This window comes from Nannobrachium achirus (genome assembly GCF_963921795.1).
Source record: "Nannobrachium achirus genome assembly, chromosome: 14".
NCBI classification, from domain to species: Eukaryota; Metazoa; Chordata; class Actinopteri; order Myctophiformes; family Myctophidae; genus Nannobrachium; species Nannobrachium achirus.
Window position 1 is genome coordinate 34,303,718 of NC_137821.1, and position 22,439 is coordinate 34,326,156.

A 22,439-nucleotide genomic window follows, 5' to 3' on the forward strand; every position below is an offset into this window, starting at 1 on the left:
GGAACGTGTTATTCCAACCAGTTCCTTTCCCCTCCACCAGGCGCCCCGGCTGGCCCGGGGGAGGCAGTATAGAGAGCTTTTTGTGAGGGTACATACCCTAGGGGACACGGGGTGAACATGCAAACTCCACACAGAAAGGCCCTTTCGCCAACCCCACCTAGGGTATGGCACTGATGACGCGGAGGAGAGAACACTCCCCTAGTGCCCACAGTGTCCCCCGGAGGGAATCGGACCCAGGACCTTCTAGCTGTGAGGCGACAGCGCTACCGACTGCGCCAACGTGCCCCCCAATTCACAATCACAATCTCTTGTTAATACTTTAAATCAGTTCATTATTTATAAAACCCAGAAGGACTTATAACCACTTTCATTTGTTTATTTCAAAAAAATAGTTAAAGTAAATCTACAAGCTCACAACGCGACACCATGTGGGCTCGTAGATCGGCTACTTTCACTACTTTTGTGAGGACAAGATGTGAGGTTTCCCAAGTTTCCTCATCTGTTGTTTTTCTTGCCTAATTGAGTGTATACCGTAACCGCAGGGGTTGACATGAAGCTCTCAGAGGCACTTGCCCGTCGGGCAAGTACAGGTCATGTTCTACTTGCCCAAAGGTCATGCCCACTTGCCCGAAAAGTAAATTGTCCATTGTAAAATGATTGATAAGATTTTAATTACCTCTCAATTTAACACTTATTTCTTTACTTTCTGGGGCTGTGCAATAAAAGAATTCACACACTATACCTCCAAATACCTACATAGCTATGATTGAATATGTCTGTGGTTCCACACTTGTTACATTCCACAGATCAGAAAATGGAGCGCGCTGGCCACGTTCAGGTGTTTAGACAGATATCTAGTGTTGTGTTTATAGACGGTTGCGTCCCCTCTCAAATGAGCACTTGCCCGGTCGGGCAACCTGAAAGCAAACTTCACCTGCCCGACAGTTTTATTTACCTGCCGAGGGCAGGTGGGCAAGCCTTAGTGTCAATGCCTGCACCGGTATGCACAGTGTATGTTGTTTATGTGTTAATCTAGTGTTACTTGCTTTTGTCAAAGCGACTTTCTATATTTAGAGTTGAAATGCTATTGCTTGATTCTCTTGAGTTGATATTTCATACTGCATGTCAGTTTTTTGTTCTGCTCTTTCCTTTTATGTAAAGCACTTTGTAACTTTGTTTCAATAAGTGCTCTATAAATAAAGTTTATTATTACACTTTATTCTCTGACCTCATCGCGAGCGGGTTCACTTCAAACCAAGCAAGCAGCTGGGTCCATATGGCGTCTTTATAATTCAGCAAGCGTAATTATCATTTTAAAGCCACAATCCGTAAGGACTGTGGTCTTTTGAAGCATTGCAATAATATAATGTAGAATTTCGAGCGGCAGATTGTTTTTGAACCACACTGCACAGCAATGGCTTGTTCTACTGAGTCTTTTTTGGTCAGTAGGTGGCTACTGCTGGTGTGTATGTGTGCAGACAACACAATCAGTGTGTGTGCATGCACACACACACACTTGCATAATTTGGGTGTGTCTTGATAACAATGGTAATTAATTGTCTGTTCATTTGTAACATCACGTGAATAGCCACTATTTAATGACTCTGTATGTTTGTTGCTCCAGTTCTTGCCATGAAGACAGTAAGGTCGAAACATGTCGGTTGTATAGAATAAACGTTGTTTTATTTTTATTTTAATCCCCTCGAGTGCTCGGATCTCATATAAAAACATATGTTCATATATTTCCTCTCCGTGTGTGTGTGTGGTGCTAGGTCGGGAAGTAAGAGGGGGTGCACACGGCCCAAAAAGTTTGGGAACCCCAGGTTTAGCCTAACATTCGGCTGGGTGAATCAACATGCTCAATATGTTTGCAAGCCTTTAATGTACGGTATGTATGTGGAGTTGTTGTGCACTCCCATCCAACGCTTCAGTTCCTTCAGTGCGTTCAGAGCTCAACGTGGCCTGACAGGGCCTTATATTCTAAAAGACATGTGAGTGAGGGTCCCCAGGCAGGAAGCAGCCAATTCAAACAATCTGAAATTACATTTAAGAACTTTAGAGGGATTCTGCATTAATCAGGATGTGCATTAGGGCTGTCACGATTATGACATTTTACATGACGATTATTTGTCACTCAAATAATTGCGATTAACGATTTAATTGTATATTTGTCGTTGACAATGACATTTATGTTTGGCTTTTAGGCTTTGAAGTTGCACATGGTAGATATGACACATAACCTAAATATACAATGAAATTACTGACATATTTGACAACTTTATACTTAAATAATAACATTGATAGTGGAAATAGCCGATCTACAAGCTCGATCTATAGCCGATCTACAAGCTCACAACGCGTCGCGATGCGACGCGTTGTGAGCTTGTAGATCTGCTATTTCCACTAATTTTTACATTAAAAAAATATATACGAACATTTTTCAACATGGAAACGATTATGACGATTATGAAAAATAATCGCGATTATGTCAAATAATCACGATTAGACGATTATGTAATAATTGTGACAGCCCTAATGTGCATGGAGGCAAACAGAGTCGGATAGAGAAGTTTAATACATGAGCTCATGGGAGAAGTAAATGAGAGAAAGACTCATGGTCACGTACTTCTCTATATACAAAGATAAGAGTTGATAAGATTGTGTCATAAGACACCAGCTCTACGGGAAACAATAAATACCAGGTCTGGGTGGAATGGCATAATGATTCTATAATATTCACAATCTTAGAACAAACCGTAAGGTCAGGTTTTAACAACATACTTCCACAGAACAATTGTCAAGAAAGCATTCTGCCATGTTATGCCAAAGCTACGTAAATGTACTCTGCTTTCATGCCAGCAGACTAGAGTAGATCCTGATATATGAATTGAATAGAGAATCGTTTTGAATCGAGAATCGTTTTGAATAGAGAAGGGTTTTTAAATCGGAAAATAATCGTTTCTGAATTCGAATCGTTTGGATTTGAAAGAATCGAAAACAATCGTGAATCGTGACCCCAAGAATCGATTCTGAATCGAATCGTGGGATACCCAAAGATTTGCAGCCCTTGTTCGCCCCTATTTTGTTTTAAGCATCCATCTATAACTTAAACAAAGCATTAATACTAATAGCTGCTGCAGTGTGTTGGATGTCGCAGTGTGATTAAACATTAGTCTGTTTCGTCTAAAAGCAACCTGAGAGCTAACCTATTTGCCCACTTGACAAGAATATCTCAACATGTGATGCTATGCCAAGGACATACAAGAAATAGACGCCTTTGATCTTTTAAGCTGCATCTGACAGAAGAATATGTCAACATACACGGTCTTGGTCACGTGACACTGCTTATTAGCATCAATAAAAGCCACTGGGATAGAAAGAGTTGCATCACCTCCGTTCACTCCACCGGAACGATTATTTTACAGCAATGGTGGACCATGTAAACAAACAATATAGATATATTGTATTGAATATCCATATTAATATTCAGTATTATATTCATTCAGTATTCATTCATTTATTGGCAATTATGGCACACAAAAAGAAATTGGTGTGTGCACATACAAGAATGCGGAAGTAAGTAACGCTTGCCATTAGGCGACCAATAGTTCCAAACGCTGCTGTAAACGTGTAGTTCCAAACACTGAATTCATATAATGGGTGTTGATGAAGCATACATGAACCAAGTTGACCTGTAGCGTTGCTGACCAACACCTTCACAATATACAGTGAATGTTCTACCTTTCACTCCTCTATTTCTTGAAATAGACAGATAACAAAATAGAGGTCATTCTTTTGCTGGTCCTTCAGTATGTAATATGAACCGAGTCCATTTTGGACAGAGATAAAGGCAAGGCTAAGTATCTCTTGAGAACGCACCTGTTGGTCCGGACACACGCCCTTGTTAGCAGCACTGAGATGGATTAGCAAACCAGCTCACCAAAGCCTATTTTACCCACAATGCCTCGGAGAGGCCTGGGAAGAGTGTCTGCTTGGCTGCTATTGAGTTATGCCCATCGTTTGCTGCCATCTTCAGTTAAGATTTCAGTCAATCCACCCAAATAAGTTAACGATAATAATAAAACAAATGTAACAGAAGATTATGCCTGTGTGCAAGCATGATAGTGCTTGCATTGGCACACCTAAAGATCTAACACACATATTATTAATTGCATGAGCTACAGCTGTGTTGTTTACACACACCACACTGTACTAAGGCCAGCCTGCCATGTTTTACTCATATATTCTTCTTGATCTTTAGGGTGAAGCGACCTCACAAAATTGGCCTAGGTGTTTCAGTTTTCATGTCTCCTCGTTAAAAAAACATTCACACACCTAGATAAACAGTCTGTAGGTGTGTAGTCAAATGTTTGTTTTCATTCCACACAAAAGGTAATGTCTTGCTGGGACTAGACAAGGTCTTTGCTCCAGTCCCCATTACACACGCCGTTATAGATCCATAGCTCAACATGGTACAAAAAATTACAATATCAATCTTGCTTATGTCAATGGCGTTTGTATGTGAAGTGAATGCTTGTGTGTTTTACATCACCACGGAGCATTCATTAATTGTTTGAGGTTGTGTGTCATCATTTCTGCAATGCCATTAAGGAGAGACTATCTATAGGTTCCATAAAAAATGCCACCTTGCATAAGTTGCAACTCATGAAGAGAGTTGAGAAAGACTAATGGTCACAAACAGGCATCGTTCAGTGCATTTCTGCCTGCTTCCTCACTCATGCTTGTGTTCATCTCTGCACGCCTTGCTTTGGCTGTTCGCTATTAATCGAGTGCGGAGATGAGCAAGGATCGGCAACGTGAACTGAGGTGGAGAAAGAGAGGAGAGCATACCAAAGAAATCCACACCGCCCTGTCCCCCCTCCTGTACTGACCGCCACATCACGTGCCCCCATGCCAAATGGAAAGTCCCTGAAATCAGAGGGGACTGCTACTTGCATCCAATATCTATCTTTAAATCCTACTTCAAACATACATCATGGAAGTCTGCATTTCGACGAAGGGTTGTGATTGTCATGTGCATCTTATTCCCCTGCTAGGTTGCCATTGCTGTGAATGGAAGGGGATACAGTCAAGTGTCTGCAAATGCAGAGTGAGTCGGTTGCATTTTCTAATGTCAAGGACATTATGACACCCAACAGAAGTGACAAGTCAATGAGTTCCTGTGTTGTCGCACACCAAAACAAATTGGCTGACGGCTGCCTCTTTTTTTAACTAACTCTGGTCAGACTCATAAATAAGAATTTGTGTCATAAATGCAGTCAGTGTGTAACGTTGTTAGACAAACGTGCAGCCAAACGGGTAATGTCAACACAAAGGGGTGGCATTTCTATTAGGCTTTTACTGTGATACAGTAAAGGGATCAACTCTCCAGAAACCTCTCTTCAGGTCAAATGATGACCTTTATCTATCAAACCACCCCTTTCAACCTGCCGTTTCTGTTATAGTCGAAGATATTTAAACATGTTTTTTCAAGAATTTTCTAGATATTTCAGAACGATTATATAAATATATAAGTGCAAGTAAATGTGCACAGAGATAGGGGAGAGAGAGAGAGAGAGAGAGAACTGGCTCCATTGACACAAGACATTAGCAGGACAGATAAAAAAGACAGAGGCGTTATTGAATGTTTGTTTGCCCGTTTCCTTTGACGTAACGACATAGCCTAATATGGGATTAGCCTACATGCACATCAGCACGTCCATTGCGGTGTGGGTTTACATTTCATTTTTTTCCTGTTCATGAACATGTAGTGTTTGCAGATCTGTGTGTGTCATTCAAAGCTCTCTTCCTAAGAAAAAGGGGGAAAGTGGACAGTGACAACAGCCTACAGTGCTTCTGAGTAAAGGATTAACACAGTAAAATACAAAAAGTAAGTAGCCTCGGGAACCAACGGTTCCCGAGCCATGCGGCCCATGCATGACTCAGAAGTACAGTATATCTCCTGTTTCTGTAGCACGAGGCAGCTTGATGTACAAGTAAACCCAAGACATTATGCATGTACAATGTCACAGGGTCCTCCAATCCAACAAGTGGTGGGTATAGGTCTGTCAAGATTATAACATTTTATGTGACGATTAATTGTCACACGAATAACTGCGATTAACAATTTAAGTTGTGATTTGTCGCTGAACACTGGAGCATATGAATGAAAAATTACATTTCTGTTTGGCTTTGACGTTGAACAGGGCAGATATGACAAATAACCTAAATATACAAAGGATTGACTGGCATATTTTACTACTTTATTCTTTATACATTTATAGCAGAAATAGCCGATCTACAAGCTCACAACGCATCGCAACGCGATGCGTTGTGAGCTTGTAGATCAGCTATTCCCACTACTTTTTGAAAGTGTTTGAAACTATATGAACATCTCTCAACGTGATGATTATGATTAAATGATTATGACGATTACACAAAAATAATTGCGATTACCTCAAATAATTGCGATTAGACGATTATGTAATAATTGTCACAGGCCTAGGTGGGTAACACTTTTATTAGTATTTGGCTGGGGATTGAACCACTACCGCCTCCCAGACAGTCTAACCACCAGTAAGACTCCCTAATCGGGAGATAAGCGACCGTAGGTCTCGCTAGAAGAGGGCCATGTGAGAAATGAGGGGTGGGGTCTCCGCGTTGCCTTGGCGGACGAATAGGTACCGGCCCCGGCTCTCCCGGACGCTCCTAGGCCGAGTTAGGGCATTTTATGTGAGCTGCAGTGGAGGGGGTCCTCCACTGGGGGCACCACCACTTTTGCATCCGTTCTGGAGTAGCAGGAGTGGGTGGTCCCCGGGAATTCCCCGTGAGCAGCCCCGTGGGGGTGGTCATTTGGTCATTTTTGCACATTTGGTATTTTTTTTACACCTGGGGGTCCCCCAGGGACCTGGGGGTCCCTGGAACTCCGGGGGTCCTTGGAGGTTGTAGTTTGGCAGGTAAGGAGTGTGTGTGCAAAATCTGGCATGGATCGGGGCAACGGTTGCGGAGATATGAGCAGGGCAAAAGTGTGACGTCTGACGTGTGACGGACGGACTGACTGACTGACGCACGGACACCTGGTGGAGCTTTCTGTAGTAAGTGCGACCTACGGTCGCAACAAGGCCGACTGAGCTGGTTTAGCGAAAAGGCTCCACAAATCCTGCAGTGTGGTTTTAATATTGACAGCAGGAAAACCGGTAGAGCTGGCCACAGTGCCCTACATCTCCTAGCGAGGTGCTTTCTGGTTGAGTGATGGAGTCATTCGAGTGTAAATGTAGCCAGGCTGAGTCATCCAGGACTTACTGGTACAACACGGCGGCGGTACGCGGATGTACAGTGTATATGAGGCATCTACTCCCATCTGTCAGGGGTTCCCAAACCTCTCCATGCTAAGGAGCCCCAAATAGCCTAGCTCATACATGGGCAACTGGGCAACCTTCACTTAATGCGGCCCGCAGGTTAATACCGGAATACTGATATATTATTATATTTCAGCTGTTACAATTCCAAACATGACCTGCTTTAATTCCGTCAGTCTATATTAGTAGTATTAAAATGTTTTTTTCTTTTATGTCCAATGTATTTGTATTTAGGTTCATGAAGTTAACATGAGTATATCACTAAACGTGTTTGAAATTAAATCAAAATGTTACATTTCAGGATTCCAATAAAGAAAACAATATTCAGGATTCCTATTCAAAAGAAGCAAAAATAGCCATCTACAAGCTCAAAACGCATCGCAGCGCGATGCGTTTTGATCTTGTAGATCTGCTATTTTTGCTTCTATTGTATGCGATACTAGAATGACAACGTACGACGTAGCAATATGCAATGTGGCCCTCTGGAGTGAAGGTGGAAATATAGTGGCCCTCGCCATCATCAAAGTTGCCCACCCCTGGCCTAGCTGCTGCCCCCTATTGCAAAATGACGTAAGACAAGAAGCAGAAAAATTAAGAAAATAGCAAAAATAGCTTATTTATAAGCTCACAATATAGGTGTGAGGTCAGGTGTACATGATGATGGAAGACATTATGAGAGCACAAACCATAGGGAAAATAGACTGCCGTACGTATGCAAGTGAGTTACGTCTATTGTTCTCTATTCACCGCGAGAAAAACTACATTAGAGAAGAAGGGAAGCCCTTCGCACATGCACTGATCTGTAGCTCCCAATAGAAAATATTTGTATTAAGGTGACAACGTTTCGACCCGTGTGGGTCTTTGTCAGGTCTGATGAAAAAGGAAATTGAAAAGCTAGTACACAGTGAATGTTAGTCCTCCAGGTCAAGGATAAATTACCAGAGGTCGCTGAAGGCCGCTTAACATAGCCCGTAACCATTCAGGTAAGAGTTGCATCATCTCTGCTGTTCTCTTCAAAGAGACAATTATTTTACAACAATGTTTGACTACGTGAACCAAGAAAATTAGTCATATTGCCAAAGCCACCTTTACGGTTGATTGTTTGGGTGTGCTCAGAGATAAGAACAAAAATCACACTTGTGTGAACTGAGCGGTGGAGGCTGCGTGTGTGTGTGTGTGTGTGTGTGTGTGTGTGTGTGTGTGTGTGTGCGTGCGTGCGTGCGTGCGTGCGTGCGTGCGTGCGTGCGTGTGTGTGAATGTGAGTGTGCCTGCCCCTGCCCTGAACAACAGCGCCCCTCCCTTAACATGTGTTGTCAGAAAAGGTATTGCAGGCTACATACAGACAGACAGACAGACAGACAGACAGACAGACAGACAGACAGACAGACACACACACACACACACACATACCCACACACACGGCCACGTATAGGAGACGGTGTGACCACCTCTCAAAAACAAGAAGAATGCAGTAGTAACGTTTGCCATCGGGCAACCAACAGTAAGCACTGCTGTATGTACGTTCCACTTCCAAATGCTGAAAGTACAACTTTGGTTTTTACAATAAGGGTTCATATTTTATATTGAAATTAGAAAAAAATAAAAGATGAGTGTTAAAATGTTTTCATTTACTGATTTCTATAATTTTAGCAATTTTAATGATTTTGATTTCAGTGGGTGGGGGCATGCGTACAAGTGGCTAAATGTCTAGACACAAGCTCACAAAGTTTCAATGTAGATCGGCTATTTGAAGTATTTTAAAATGTTTTTCAAAATAGTAAAAAAAAAAAGGCAAAGAAGTTTAGGGATAAGAGGTAAGGCATGCATGAAAATACAGCTCAATAAGCCCATTCCCAAGATGCACCACACTCTTTCATGTGACTTATGGGGGCTAGTAGTGTTACTGTAAACTAGACCTTACCCGTTCGAAGATATGTGCTCCAAAATATGTCAAACGCACCCGGTGAAAGTGTGTGTGAGAGAGAGAGAGATAGAGAGAAACATTCCTAACTGTGAGAGAAAGGGGTGTGTGTGTGGGGCTACAGATCCCATGGCCTGGAGGAACGGACCGTAACCCTGGCAACAGACAGCAGAGTTCAACAGAAGTGGTTAAGAAAACGCTAATTTAAACTGCTTTAATTTGGGAGAAATGAAATTCGGGCTCCGTCAGTGTTGGTATAATGCTAATGGCCAATACCATGTGAACTTTGGGATCAGTTGCTGAAGCGAGTGAATAGATAAACGTAGATAAGCGTGAGCGTTAGAGCGTTAGAGCGTGAGTGTTAGAGCGTTAGAGCGTGAGTTTGCTCCTTTATTAGTAGGATAGTAATAAAGAGTGCATGCCCTCACACCCACTGAAATCAAATTACAATCTAAAATTTGAACCCTTGTTGTAAAAAAAACAAGTTGACCTTTATGCTTCTAATGGGTGTTGATGAAGCACATGTGATACAGTACATTCAGAACCAACCACGAGACCTATAGTGTTTCTGACCCCTCATTGATGCACTCTTTCTATAGCAGTGACTCTGACATAGCGTACATAGCAACAAATTGGGTCAGTGATTATGCCTCAGTGCATGTTCACATCCCAGCCCACGCGAGCGTCTGGAAGCAGTTAAATGGTTTAAACCCCGGCCTATACAGTATAATTTGGTGACCGGGTCCCCAAGGGGTCTATTTGGTCCCCTCCTTTTTCCCCCCTCTACACCAAACCTCTTTGCTGGAAAAGGCAGATGTACAAGCTTTACAGGCTTGTAAATCGTCTATTTTCACTGAACGTTCTCCTATTTTAGTTCAATGTTTTGCTCAATATTACATGCCCAGTATAGGGATGTTACGGTTCCTGTTAAGCCATTAATTAAAGGCCTGTTGTTTTTCAGGTGAGCCTTGCTAAAAAAGGTTGTGCCTGGCCTGTTGACATGGCACAAGAAATCCTGTTATGAACATCCCAACTTAAGCTCATATGAAGAGGTGTAATTTCCGAAAGAAATAGGGGATGGCAAAAACGAAGTTACTACTTAAGCCCCATATCTAAAATAGCAAAAATAGTGGATCTACAAGCTCTCAACGCGTAGCCAACAACGCGTTGAGAGCTTTTTTTTTCACCATTTAGTTTGGGGGCGAAAAGAGAAAATGATTGAAAATGTTCGCCTATAATGGCACCCCCAACATAGGGATGCCACGTTGAAAGTGGTTAATAAATGAACGATTGCATACAATAAAGGGCTTATCTAAATTACAATACGTGTCACACAGATTGCGATGAAATCAGATTTGTCTGCCAAAAACAATTCAGAAACTTGGGGACAATAATATTATGCATAAAATAACTGAATTTAAGGTTAAATGTGAACACTAGGGGGTGGCTATTGCCATTCCCTGATGACCCAAATGACGCTCCCCTGTTTGACGTGGCAGAAGAAACATCCCAACCTAAGCCCACATGATACATCCATGTCACCCGCAGGTCAGCAGTGTCAGCCTGGCAGCCTGCTTCATCCAGGATTCCACTGACCAAAGGTTCCGACGTCGGGGACGAGTACCGCAACCGGAAAATGTAGACGGAAAGCTTTAGCAGTGGCTTTATAAATACCCCGGCGGGCTCCAGCACTGTTGTTGTGCATTCTGATGGGCCCCTATTACAGCGGATCACAGCCTCAAAGCCCCCTGATTGAGGCATGGGCAGACAGCTGTCTACCGGAGGCCGGACAAACTGAACAAGCAGGTGAGGACACCACGCCAACCTCTTATTCCGGAGAGGAAATGTTTGTTTAAAAGGACACTTAACGCCACAAAATATGTCCGGCGAATGCACATACGGACGGACATATACACAAAGCCAGATGTAGGAGTGGTTAGCTAAGCTCTGTTCAAAAATCTGTTTATAAACCCAGGTGCGCTCTTCCTTCAAGGGAGTATTTGACAGAAAACTGGTGAATTATGGAGATCTCATCTCGGGATCCTCTTAGAAACGGCTCACAACGCATCGCTGTGAGCTTGGAGATTTTCGGTATTTCCGATATATTTTCACCAAAGTGCCATTTTGAAATGTCAGCCCCTGCCCCTCTAACATTCTCTGCACGTCCCTGGATGCTGAACTATTGGCCCAATTTGGAGTGTCATATATCTAGATATGTCAAATTCTGCTCATTAAAAAATACACAGACAGCACCCACTCCAGTAACCATATATTAATAATGCCGCTTGGCAGTTCATTGAAGGGAATACTTAAAAAAATGACATTTTACGGTATGGCTCTCCAAGGGGCTAGCCGTTTATGACAGTGACTGTGTGTGTGTGTGTGTAGGCAGTAGGCACACACGTATGTGCTTGTCTGTCTGTCTGTCTGTCTGTCTGTCTGTCTGACTGGAGCTAATCTCGCAAACAGCTAGGCACATCACCGCCAAATTTCTTGTCCACACTACAATTAAGCCTGCCAGCAGGCCACAGAAGTACCGTCACAAAATGTGTTATACTCCTTGAAAAACTTCTTGTCAATTGGGCTGTGAACAGTGAACACGCTGAACCCTTTCTCAAATGTGAAGTCATATGTCATAGATAGGTCATAGACTCTATATGAAACAGTGCTTTGTAGCAATACCGCACCAGTTCTGTGTTTTGATTAGGTTTTCGTGTTTTTTACACTAGACTAGACGATCCCTTCGGAACAGCCTGTCCTACTCTTAGGAGTGGGAACAGATTTGTTTGTTGAATCGTTAAATTGGACTACACAGAACCAAGACATTTGGTCCACGCTCACACAATCACTCTGAGGCCCCCGAGAGAGAGAGAATCCAAAACGCACTCTGAGGTCCAAAAGCCTGTGAAAAACAGCCTGGCTTTTCTCTTGTGTGCATGCGGGTTTGGTTGACAGAACAGAGGCCAACAGTACAGGAAGTATCTCAGAACATAAATCGTTGTGCTCCCTGCAGCACTTAACCACTTGTCTTTATTTAATTTCTTTCTTATTTATCCTGTGTTTAACTAGGACAAAAAGCACGTTGAGATTTCCATCTGTTTTTCAAGTGGACCATGGCCAACGACGAGGCAGAAACATTAGAACACACAAATAAAAACAAAATACTCAAATAAAATACAAATTAAAATGTTGAAAGAGAAACAAGTTAAATACATGGCAAACAGGTGCCCAATTTCCAAATTGAGAGCAGCATAGCTGAAAGTGTGTTTCCCAAATTCAGTCCTCACAGTGGGAATATGAGATGCAACACATTGTGAGCTTGTAGATAGTCAGTTTTTGAATAGCCGAACGTACTATAGGGCTTAAGTGGTTAACCGCATGCACTTTGGGGAGAAGCAAATGTTTACCCCACTGCTGAGCTGCAATACTAGCTTATCTCCAATCGCCAGAGGCCTATAAGCTTATAGCACAATCAAGGTAATGACAGTTACTGTTAATACCATAGGACAATATTTGTGTGTGTATAAAGATGGAAAACATGCCAGGTGGGAGACAACAAACTATGCATATAATGGAAGATGTTAACTACAGTTTGGGCTGTCACGATTGACATTTTACATGACGATTAATTGTCAATCAATTAACAATTTAATTGTGTATTTGTCGTTGACAATTACATTTGTTTGGCTTTTAGGCTTTGAAGTTGCACATGGCAATTATGACACATAACTTAAATATACAAAGAAATTACTGAAATATTTGACAACTTTATACTTAAAATAGAACATTGATAGTGGAAATAGCCGATCTACAAGCTCACAACACGTCGCAATGCGACGCGTTGTGAGCTTGTAGATCAGCTATTTCACTACTTTTTGAAAGAGTTTGAAATTAGATTAACATTTCTCAACATGGAAACGATTATACCGATTATACAAAATAATTGCGATTACCTCAAATAATTGACGATGGTTAGACGATATATGTAATAATTGTGACAGCCCTAACTACAGTATATTTTAACCATTAGACCACATTCAATATATATTAGTAACTAATGTTGCATAATGGTTAGGTCTGAAGGCTGATAATATAAATGCAAAAAAGCCATAACGGAAATACAGTACATGTGTTGCAATTAATATGCACTTTGCGTACAGTGAAAAATGTTTGGATTAAAATGCATATCTTGTAGAATGGCTTTGAGGGGGATCTTTTCATATGCTAGCTGTGGCATCAAATAATCTCACAAACCACTCCTGTGCTTACTGAAGTCTATACTAACATCCACATTTAGCAGAAATTCTAGTTACCAGTAAAGATTACAAAATAGCATGGCATACTACATGGCACTTTCTGTAAGAGAGGGTATGCACATGCATAAAGTGAATGGCAAATTGAGTGGCAAATCGAGTGGCAAAGTGAGTTTAACGTTGTTTAACGTCGTTTAATGCAATCAGATAGGACTGTTTGGATGTATGGGCTGTCAGAAAGTAGTTTTTTGCCACTCAGTAGTCAGTAGGCTTTCCCGCATAACTTCTGCGTATGATGATGATGTCATGCGCATACCCTCTATTAGTAAAGACATCCCTTGGATTACACAAAATCCAATCTAATCTGAATATTTGTTGTTGATTACTTTTGGATTACTACAAAACATTGAAAATCATTCAATAATATACTCTACACTAACTAAAACAATGAACAGTCAAAAGAAAATTTCACTTCTGCACTTCTGTCCAATAGAGTTGCAAGGATACGTTCAGCATAGCATGCAGTATATATTTCTGTAATAATGGTGACTTCCAACATGACCGAATGTCGGGAACCGCCGAACAAAATCAGTCTTTGGCCGTCTTGAGTTGGTGTGGCTGAGATAAACAAAAGGTTCCATTGTCGGGTCATGTGGTCTTACTTAAAGTGATAGTTCACCTATTTTTGACATAAAGCTGTGTGAAATAATTGCCAACAGTGGTTAAAATGTATTAATTGATTACCAGAGTCCTGTGGTCAGAGTTCTGGTCAGTTTCTAATGAATATTAAGTAGTTCCAATGGGGTGGGGGCCATTTGGCGTAGCCCAATCATTGAAAATAGATTAATCCACAAAACTATCGTCATTTGTATTGTTGGCCTATTTCTACCATATTGAGCGAGGTTTCGTTCTGATCAGCTGCCTGCAAAGCACCTTGTTTTGGAGAAATAAGTTGCAGCGGCGTAGTGATACTGGACACAAAAAATAGTACCATGTGACAGAGGGGTCAAAGTTGAACGAAAGTTGGTCTATTTGGTAGAAATAGGTCAACAATACAAATGAAGCTAGCTTTGTGGATTCATCTATTTTTAATGATTGGGCCATGAGCCCCTGCCAAATCACCGGAACTACTTTATATTCATCTAAAACTGACCAGAACTCTGACCACGGGACTCTGGTAATGGATTAATACATTTGTAACCACTATTTTAATGGCAAGTATTTCACATAGCTTCATGTCAAAAATAGGTGAACTATCACTTTAAGTACTGTAACTGGGGGCCTTTTTATTACAGTGCTGAGAAACCCTGAGTGTCAGATGCTCTTTTCACTTGTTAATAGCATTGTTTATCCACTAATCAATGACCGGTGAACACCTGCCCCCGGTGAGCACACCCCACCCCTCCAGCCCGAATAACCATTGTCTTTCACATCCAGCAGATGGGGGCATGGGAAGGGGTGTGTGGTCAAGATGAGGTGAGGACAGGGACACCAGGGGTTGAGAAAGACGACCCCCAGACTGTCCAGCTGACCTCTCAGGGGTCGGGCTAGAAGACTGCCATAGATGTAATCAAAGACTGTAATCGAACTTAGATTAGAATATAACTATATTATAACAACACTTTTTTTCCCGAATGCAATCTGGGGTGATAATAGTTATATACTGTTCATATCATCCCGATTACATCATGTATTCAGTAACTTACAACCCATTCCTGCACATAATAATTAATAAATAAATACGTTTGTGTTCGTAAGAGGCCATGTATTTAAGGTACTGTTTTGCCTTACTGTATTACCTTGACCAGCTCAGTGGCCTTGCGGTTAGTGTCCACCCTGAGACTGGGAGGTTGAGATTCCATCCCTGGCCGGATCATACCAAAGACAATACCAAGGGGCCTCCCTGCTTGGCACTCACCATTAAAGGAGTAGTTCACCCCCAAAATGACTTTTTTTCTATTGATTAGTAGAGTTCAATAATATTTTTAGTTTTTTGTCACATTCCTAAGACAAAAATGTGATAACAATAAATTTACCCCCATTCATTTCGGATGGTGACCCGTTTCGAAACGGGTCACCATCCGAAATCAATGGGGGTAAATTTACTCAAATATTTTTTTTGTCTTAGGAATGTGACAAAAACCAACAAATATTATTGAACTCTACTCTCCATGGCATGACTAATCAATAGAAAAAAAGTCATTTTGGGGGTGAACTACTCCTTTAAGGGTTTGGTGGGAGGTAAATCCCTGCAACATACTAGCATCAAGTCCAGTGGGTGTACTTGTACATGAAGCTACCTCATGCTACAGAAACAGGAGATATGCTCCTGCCCTCATGGGCCACATGGCTTGACAAGGCTTACTAATTGCCTTGAAGGGCACATTGTTTGAGAACTGTGAGTTCCTCGTGGCCAGAGGGAAGGGCTGCGTTTGTCGAAATGCCAAACAAGCTAAAATATACACAATTAAAACAGGAGGAAGTCCATGTTCACAATGCAACTCAAGTGAGTACTGCAGCAACTTTCACTCCCGTAACACTCTATTTGCACCCATGCTGCTGATTGCCACAACTGAACATCAGTTGTGAGTTTACAGGTGGCACAAATTCAGTACGGTTATTTTCATCCATACTTTTAGAATTCCCCGGTCTGATATATTATGCAATGTGTAGTTAAGATGGGTGCATTTAGCCTACACAAAACCAGGTCTATGATTGAAAAGTACCACAATGAACTACAACATTTCAGGGGGAAATGGTGCTGTGGGATAAGTGACAGAAAACTGTCCCAATACCACAAATCAAGCCTGAAAGATTAAGATCCTTCTTCACAGCACTGACAGTTTGTAATACAGTACATACCACAATCTTCAATGTAATCGTGTGAATTGCTGCACGTTCATTACTCTTGTCCGTGGCACTCTCTTGACCACACAGCTAAAACAACTGGAACCAAATTAGTCCTGTTTCATATAAAACAAACAGTGTAGTTATGTAATCAGCTTTTTCGCCCCAAACTCCCACTACATTCACATGGATAATGCATAATCCTCCCATCTTGCCACCAATGATATCTGGAGATGGTTTAGGGGCAGGTCTGTCCACCAAGCTCAGTGTGGGGGTACTTTACCCCTAAGCAGAGGTACAATAGGGGGTACTTGAGAGAGTGGAAAATGGAAGAATCTCTGTTATATGTTTGTTAAGCTTAGCTAACACTTTAGAACTCAAGACCCTGATGTTAGATAGGAGAGTGTGAGGCAGTGATTCCCAAGTTGATGTTGGTTAGACCACACTCTCGCATCAATAAAACATTGGCACATTCTGTGTGAACCTACTGATCTGTAGTGTTTTTAACAAAAATAAATAAAAACAAAATACTGTTATTGAATAGTAAGCAATACTTATTTGCACATTATTTGAACATAATGGCATAAAAACATACTGAAACGTTGAAATACCAAATTTAAAAAATATATCTGCTCAGGATGCACTAATAGCAACTCTTTCACTCCATTTCTTATTGGTAATGTCATGTTGTTTATGCTGTTGGCTTGGTTAAATGGGGTACTTGCATTCAGACGTCAAAGAAAGGGGGAACTGAAACCAAAGAAAGTTGGAGAACCTCTGATCTAGCTGACCTCTAACTGCCCGGCAGGAGATTATCCTGCACCGTCCTCCAACCTTTTCCCAGACCACTGCTATATCGCTGTAATACAGTAGAGCAGGAAATTCCTTTATTATTGAGTCTGCAGCAAGAAATTCTCCACGGACCACTAACAAACTTTCATGCCCTGGCCCCCACACACACACATACATGCAAACACACACACACACACACACACACACACACACACACACACACACACACACACACACACACACACACACACACACACACACACACACACACACACACACACACACACACACACACACACACACACACACACACACACACACACACACACACCACTGGATCAAATTGCGCAGACATTCACTGCCGCAGCAAACCGAGTACACACGGTGCACTATTTGTAACCTAATCCCTATATTCATCTCTAAACATGCTTTAATTTTATAATACACTTCTGCCAAGTGTACCCACACACAAACACACGTGTACAGTACAGTCACTCTCCACTCCTCTCACTCTGTTACTGAGACTCAATGAAGAGGCAGGTGACCTTTCCAGAGAGCCAGCAGGGAAATGGGTTATTCGGTCACGTCCACTGGCAGTGTATTAGCTCACTGCTGTGTGGGTTATAATCTGATATATTTCAATAAGTAAAAAGCGTTGAATTCATCATTTCTGTCGCATTCCTAAGCCTATAATTCAATGACCGGCGGTGACCGCTACTGAGCAGCCACCGAGTCATCGAATTAGGGCTGTCACGATTATGACATTTTACATGAATAAAAAATAATTGCGATTAATGATTTAATTGTGTTTCCATCGTTGACAATTACATTCCTGTTTGGCTTGTAGGCTTTGAAGTTGGACATGGCAGATATGACACATAAGCCAAATATACAAAGAAATGAAGGACATATTTGACAACTTTACACTTTAAAAAGAACATTGATAGTGGAAATAGCCGATCTACAAGCTCACAACGTGTCGCATCACGACGCGTTGTGAGCTTGTAGATCTGCCATTTCCACAATTTTTTTAATGTTTTTGAACATATAAACATTTTTCAACATGTAAACGATTACGACGATTATCACAAAATAATTGCAATTATGTCAAAGAATTGCGATTATATAATAATGATATATTATAATTTGAATGCGTAGTGACTAGCCAGTCATGAATGCATATATTCATTGTTGATGTACAGTATACTGCGACTGCATACTCATTCATTATATTCACTGTTAATATACTCTATACATTATCCAGAAACTCACTGTTGGAGGCGTGTTGACACTGACTGTACAATATAATCATAGTCTCAACATAGTCTCATATTCACTGTTGATCTTAATTCATTTGGTGACAGTAGATGTATATTATTCATGTATATATTCACTGGTGATAGATGCATTTGTATATTTATTGATAGAAAATACATAAGCCTAACTCCAAGATCAAGTACAGATGTCCAACACAATTTTTTGTATTTGATCTTATTCTTATCTCTCTACTCTTCACACTTACTGCTGTTACTGCTATGACACCTGAATTTCCCCACAGGGAAAAATAAAGGTTTATTATAACTTATAACAAGTGTCTCTATATTGAGTGTTTTAATACTTTCTGCAATAGTAACAGACAGGATGTATATCAAAATGTACAAGATTGCAAGCACTGTGACAGTGTATCGCTTATGCTGTAACATTTTTTGCTGAAAGAAAGATAAATATTTGAGCCCTGACTTTTTATAAGCTATTTTAACTCCTCATATTTGTCTTAGATTTAAATTGAACATTTGAAGTTCTCCTGCATACCTAAGGGCAGGTATTAGATCTATTATGTAAGGTCACAGGTGTGCTGGGGCTATTAGCTCTGAATAAGAGGATTCTGAGAACAGTTAACGTAACCATACGTGGAAGATAAATATTTGAACCCTGACTTTTTATAAGCTATTTTAACGCCTCATATTTGTCTTAGATTTAAATTGAACATTTGAAGTTCTCCTGCATACCTAATTAGATCTTTAATGTAAGGTCACAGGTGTGCTGGGGCTATTAGCTCTAATTAAAAGGATTCTGAGAACAGTTAACGTAACCATACGTGGCAACGCCACAGAGGATAGTGTATTGCCATTAGTTTTTTTTGTCAAATTGGGGAAAAAGAGAAAAAGAAAAGAAAACTGCCAAAGCACTGCCAAAGCTTAACAGAGAATGACATTTCCATTATGAGATTTAGGAGGGCGTGCCGTGGGCCCCTGGTCTTGAGTCATTGTTGGCCTCCCTACACAACACCACAAAATGATAAGATACAACTAGTCCAAACAGAACTTATGACCAGAAACACATAGTTGTATGTCCAAAACTGTTCGTTATGGTGTGAGGCTTTGGGCGCTTGTAGATCGGCTATTTTTGATAGCTTTGTGCGACAGTCTTGTATGGTGAAGCAGGGCTTTACTTTACGAAAGAAACATACAAATTTGAAAATTGGAGATAGGAGGTTTCTGCCCGACAGTGACGACATGCATTCCACTGGAGTATGTTAGACATAATATAAAGTACTGGATGTTCTGTGAGAACAGAGAAACTAGTATGCATGCAATGTCAACGCTATTATAGGCTAGTTGACACAGCATCATCTACACCCAACTGCATGGCAGGTCTACCTAGACTGTGTATGTTGCAAAATAAACCTACATTGCATCATGTGCACACGTTCTGAACAAATGCATGTAATTAAAATGTATCTGTATCAAGGGGCGCCCAGCCACCTGCTGGCCTACCGATCCAAGCGCATACGTTATAATGCCTTGACAGCGTGTCGCAGGTTCGAATCCCGACGACCCTTGCCTGCGTGTCACTCCCCATCTCTCTCCCCATTTCCTGTCAGTCTACTGTCCTATCAATGAAGGCATAAAAGCCCCAAAACAAATCTAAAAAAAGAAAAAAAGTATCTGCATCAAAAACCTCTGTCAATCAATCAAAGGGTACTATTTCAAATGTAACTGTCAGGTTTTCGTTGCCCACTTACTCATTCTGGATCACATTCAAAAAGCTTCTGATGGAGGCTTGATAAAATAAAGATTCTGCTCAACTGAGCAAGGTACTCTTTCTTCTGTATAAACCAGACGGGTCGCTCTACCCCCTTATCTGCTTCCCTATGCCATGTGGTTGTCAAATTAATTCATAATTCATGGGATTCCTCCTACCATTCATAACCATATGATGAATTCAATACTGCTGTGCTGTGTCCATGATGGCCTGTGTGCTTTTGACCCCGCGCACTTGCAGTGAAAAAAGTTAACTTTGAGACCAAGGGGGGTTTGAACTGAAGGATTTTTCTTTGTAGGAATAGACAAATGGAAGTCTGTCCTATACCCAGCCGGTGCAGACCTTAAGCTTCATTTATACGTTGCATCGCGATGCATTGTGAGCTTGTAGTTCTGCTCTTTTCGATGTGCGACATGGTGCACAACCAAGTATAAATAAAAGGCATAGGGAGTAGGTAGGCCTATTGAATCAATCATGCAGGCTGCAAGTGAAATGTCATACACCACTGGCCACCATCACAATATTAGGTTACTAAGCCAGCTTTGATTTATAAGTGACCTTAACACATACTTAGGCGCACATCACTGATACCCTTGCACTTATTAGTCGGGCAGTGTGGCAGAAATCCCAGAACACATGTCGTTTACTGAGAGAGGAGATATCATCAAGCATTGTGTGATACTCCCATAATGAAATATCTGATGATCACTCACACGCCTGCCTGACGTTAAAATAGGCCCAGGCGGCGCTTTGAATTACTTAGCCATGGCTAGGAGCTGCTACCTACCAACCACCAGTGTGCATGTGTGCATTCTATAAATCAGTGCTTGTCAAACTTTTTCACGTCAAGGACCCCCGAATTGACACTTATTAGCCCGCGGATCCCCATTTGAAAAGATTTCTAGGGCTCTAGCAGAGATTCCCAGTCTCAGACATTTTAATTTCAAGGACCCCCAGTTTCACATGCATTTGCAGCAGTAGTGTGTTACATTTGTACACTCTGAGTTACAGACACACAAGGGCCCATTTGTTTCCTAACTATCATTTAGCTAGGGGACCGCCTGGAACTCCCTCAAGGACCCCTGCGGGTACCCGGGCCGGGCCCCACTTTGAGAACCAATGCTAGACTATAAATCAACCACTAGCCCACCCGGCATTGGCCACAACTGGCCCACATGTCGCCTTGGCATCAGGACGTGACGTGGAGAAGATATCCATGCCTGTCCTATCCTCCGTGCCGTGGGGTGGGAGTGGGGGGGACATCGTGCATTCCGCTCATGCCACCGGCATTCCTCAGCAACGCACAGAGGGGAAAAGGTGACTGTCGACGAAAAAGCACACGACCCCCCTTCAGGCCCCCACCCACACCATGCACAGCCTGTTATCTCATCAATGCTGGGCTTCACATTCCAAGGCATTTCTTCGAGTACATTCATTGCATCATCATCACGGATGGGGTAAATCGGTGGTTCTCAACCAGTGGTCCGGGGACCACCAGTTGTCCTTGAGGGGGTTGTAGGTGGTCCCTAGCTAAATGATGGATAGTTGGTAATTTGTTATGCTCTCAAGAGTTAAAACTATTGTTAAACATCTGCATTTCTTAATTTACAAGAATGCTATACAATTAGAGAATGTAGAATAATTGTTATTTTGATCAACGCGTGCCTGTTATCTCTGCTAACACATCAATACAGCATGGAATTGTGGACAAAATCCACTGCACTGACAACAAAATATTACAAAGGTCTTGGGTCTTTGAGAGGCTAAAATGTCATCAAATGGTGGTCCGTGGCTCAAATGCAGAACAAATAACGGACCTTGGCATGAAAGGGGCTGAAAACCACAGGGGTGAATCATTGTGGTCCAACATCAAAGGGCTTACCTGTGGTGGCTACATTTGCCACATCAGTCGAATGGCTCGGCAGCTCACTGGAGTAGGCTGTGCTCTCCAAGCCATAGAGTACCGCATAGATGACGAGTCCACGTAGCAATATATTCACTACCTTGTGGACGTGAGTCATGTTGAAGGAGGAAAGCGGAGAATTCTTATCCGTGGAAATTTTGGGGGGGAAACTGAGCAAAAAAAAAAAAAAAAAAAAGCAATCCCAGAAAGGAAGACAAAATGATGAGTGCGGGATTCCACACACCAAACTGCCTTTTTGTGCACGCGAGTAACAGAAATGTGTCGTGTCACTAGAAGGCCAGTTTCAAATGCAAACAACT

General features: G+C 41.7%; 1 protein-coding gene across 1 annotated transcript in view; it reads right to left on the reverse strand.

The window, feature by feature from the left end:
• stim2b (stromal interaction molecule 2b) overlaps positions 1 to 22,237 on the reverse strand; it is a gene marked incomplete at both ends in the record, with an annotated part of 81,062 nt that extends 58,825 nt beyond the window's left edge. Inside the window, one exon of the mRNA XM_080741536.1 lies at positions 22,099 to 22,237. Coding sequence (XP_080597662.1) covers positions 22,099 to 22,237 — 139 coding nt within the window. The remainder of the gene's footprint in view (positions 1 to 22,098) is intronic.
• Between the last annotated feature and the right edge of the window lie 202 nt (positions 22,238 to 22,439).